The sequence below is a fragment of the Nylanderia fulva genome, unplaced genomic scaffold (assembly GCF_048542155.1).
Source record: "Nylanderia fulva isolate GAGA-0341 unplaced genomic scaffold, ASM4854215v1 Scaffold10, whole genome shotgun sequence".
Classification (NCBI taxonomy): domain Eukaryota; kingdom Metazoa; phylum Arthropoda; class Insecta; order Hymenoptera; family Formicidae; genus Nylanderia; species Nylanderia fulva.
Genome location: NW_028189193.1, coordinates 4,622,392 through 4,624,869, shown reverse-complemented (window position 1 = coordinate 4,624,869; position 2,478 = coordinate 4,622,392). Strand labels below are relative to the sequence as shown.

The window sequence follows — 2,478 nt, the reverse complement described above, 5'->3', positions numbered from 1 at the left end:
TATTTCGTTCATCACTAGATCAGAACTAGAGAGAAGCCTCCATAATTTTCAATTAGATCATCGTGGAATGCGCAGGAGCGCAAAAGAAAATTATAAACAATAATGTGTGGTCGAACTTGTTGGTAAGTAATTGTTCGTTATTAGTTATTATAATTATTGCAAAATGTTATATATTTTAACCATGTATGATTGAGCAAATAAAAAAATTTTGCCACTATCATTATATATAATTATTGAAATTATTATATTTAATTGTGTGTGTGAGATCTAAAACTTTATAATTTATATAAATATTTTATAAAACATTATAATTTACAGTTCATTGGATCCAGATACTTTGTGCTGTGCGTGTGAATATAAAGATGCCAATGGTAAACAACAGAAACTGACATGGGTTGAAACCGAATTAAAATATACTCCGTCATATAATATGGGTCCGCAAGATGTTTTGCCCTGCGTGGTGTCTGGTTCACATTTTGACGAAGAAAAGGAAAGAGTCCTTTGTGCCATGGTATGGGGAATGATTCCACCGTGGCATAAAGTGAGTGAAAATATCAGAGCTTTAATGTTAAATCACATATGACAGTTGTTTGATATGTCAATTTGATATTTAGCATCTTCTAATTGATTAAAATTGATTATTATAAAATATATATATATATATGTATGTTACGAATAACAAGATCTTTAAATTGATCTTTTATTAATATATGTGATAATTTATGTAAGATTTTAATTTTTTTTCTTCAGGGAGATTACAAAAAACGATCAGATAAATTATCCACCCACAATGGCCGTCTGGAAGGCATACAAACTTCAAAACTGTACTCTCCATCGTTACGAAATCAACAACGCTGCATTGTAGTTTGTGAGGGTTTCTATGAATGGAAAGCTGGTACAAGTAACAAATCTCCAAAGCAACCGTATTACATATATGCAACTCAAGATGAAGGTACAAAAGTGGACGATCCTACAACATGGAATAATGAATTTTCTGAGATGGACGGATGGAAAGGTTTCAGAGTTTTGAAACTAGCTGGAATATTTGGAACATTTGAAACTGAAGAGGTATACAAACTTCCTGTTTTATTATATCAGAAATAATTAAAATTTAAGATATTTCTGATCGACTATTATTATTATTATAGGGTAAAATTATACATAGTTGCACAATTATTACAAGAGAAAGTAACAAGGTTTTATCTTGGCTGCATCATCGCATGCCAGTATGTCTAAGCAACGAGGAAGAATGTCAAGTGAGTGTTTAATATTATTATATATCATTTGCAGAATGATATAAATTTAGTATGTAGATACTGTATGTAAATTTCCTCTTTTCTAAATTTTTTTATATATTTCAACCAAATTGATTTTCTTTTATTAGGTATGGTTAAATAAAGATTTATCGACAGATAAAGTTATTAAAAGATTAAATGACATGATATTACAAGAACAAACATTGAGCTGGCATCCAGTATCTACGATTGTCAATAATGTACTTCATAAAACTGCTGATTGTAGAAAAGAGAAGAAATCACAGTAAGTAAAAATCTGAACCTAAACTTAAATAGTTAAAAAAAAAGTATAGATTTTTCAAAATATATAGTTCTATAAATTATTAAAGAGAAATCTTTAATTATTTTATAAAACTCTAAATATATTTAGAAAAATCTATATATTTTTTAACTCTGTTTCTAATTAATTTTTAATATTGTATAATGATAAGATTAAACAAATTTTTGATTTATTATTCTATAGAGAAGAAAAAAAAGATAATCAAAAATCTTTTATGGCTTCTTGGCTACTAAAAGGATCTGGTTCAAATAAAAGAAAAAGTACAGATACCAATAAAGAAACAAATATAAATAATGAGGAAGATAAGAGAAAGGCCTCAAAAATTCAAAAGAAAAATTAAAATTTGTACAAATTGATACACATTTTTAATTTGTGCAGGTTTTTGCTCTTTAAATGTTTATATTATATATACATACACTAATTTATTTCATTCTAACAAACAATATTTTTTAAAAAATATATAATCTCGCCAAATAGTTTTAGGAGTGTTAAACAGTATTTCATTAATTAAAAGTAACTATTAAAAATACTGTAAACATATGTTAATTATTAATTTAATATTATCATAGCAAAACATTTCTCTCAAGAAATACAACTACCTCACAAAATTGTATTTTTGTATTATGTAATATATATTTTTAATAATTGTATATTTTTGAAACTGTTCTTAATAAAACGTTCCAAAACTTTCATAAAATGAAAATAAGGAATTCAAGTAAATCCATTAATTTAATTAATTATATATTTTTATTTAGATAATATATATACTTTTCAAAATACCGTAAAAATTGATTAGAATTTTTATAACATATATATCTTTACATAAAGCATATATATATTTTGCAATATTATAATATATTTAATTCATTATTTTATCACTATTACATAATTTTGTAAAAAAAA

At 25.2% G+C, this 2,478-nt stretch overlaps 1 protein-coding gene across 1 annotated transcript; it reads left to right on the top strand.

The window, feature by feature from the left end:
* The first annotated feature begins 15 nt into the window (after window positions 1-15).
* LOC146725249 (abasic site processing protein HMCES-like) lies at window positions 16-2,173 on the top strand. The gene is made up of 6 exons (XM_085483049.1): window positions 16-122; window positions 319-541; window positions 751-1,068; window positions 1,149-1,256; window positions 1,385-1,539; window positions 1,759-2,173. Exons 1-6 carry the CDS (start codon window positions 103-105, stop codon window positions 1,913-1,915), a joined length of 981 nt encoding a protein of 326 aa, XP_085339175.1. The 5' UTR covers window positions 16-102; the 3' UTR covers window positions 1,916-2,173.
* The last annotated feature ends 305 nt before the right edge of the window (window positions 2,174-2,478 follow it).

What these genes read in the sequence shown, in the direction of transcription:
- LOC146725249 (XM_085483049.1), top strand. Translation starts at nt 103, where the DNA reads ATGTGTGGTCGAACTTGTTG. An exon ending in TGATTCCACCGTGGCATAAA is followed by an intron (nt 542 to 750) that starts GTGAGTGAAAAT and finishes TTTTTTCTTCAG; the next exon opens with GGAGATTACAAAAAACGATC. An exon ending in AGAAAAGAGAAGAAATCACA is followed by an intron (nt 1,540 to 1,758) that starts GTAAGTAAAAAT and finishes ATTATTCTATAG; the next exon opens with AGAAGAAAAAAAAGATAATC.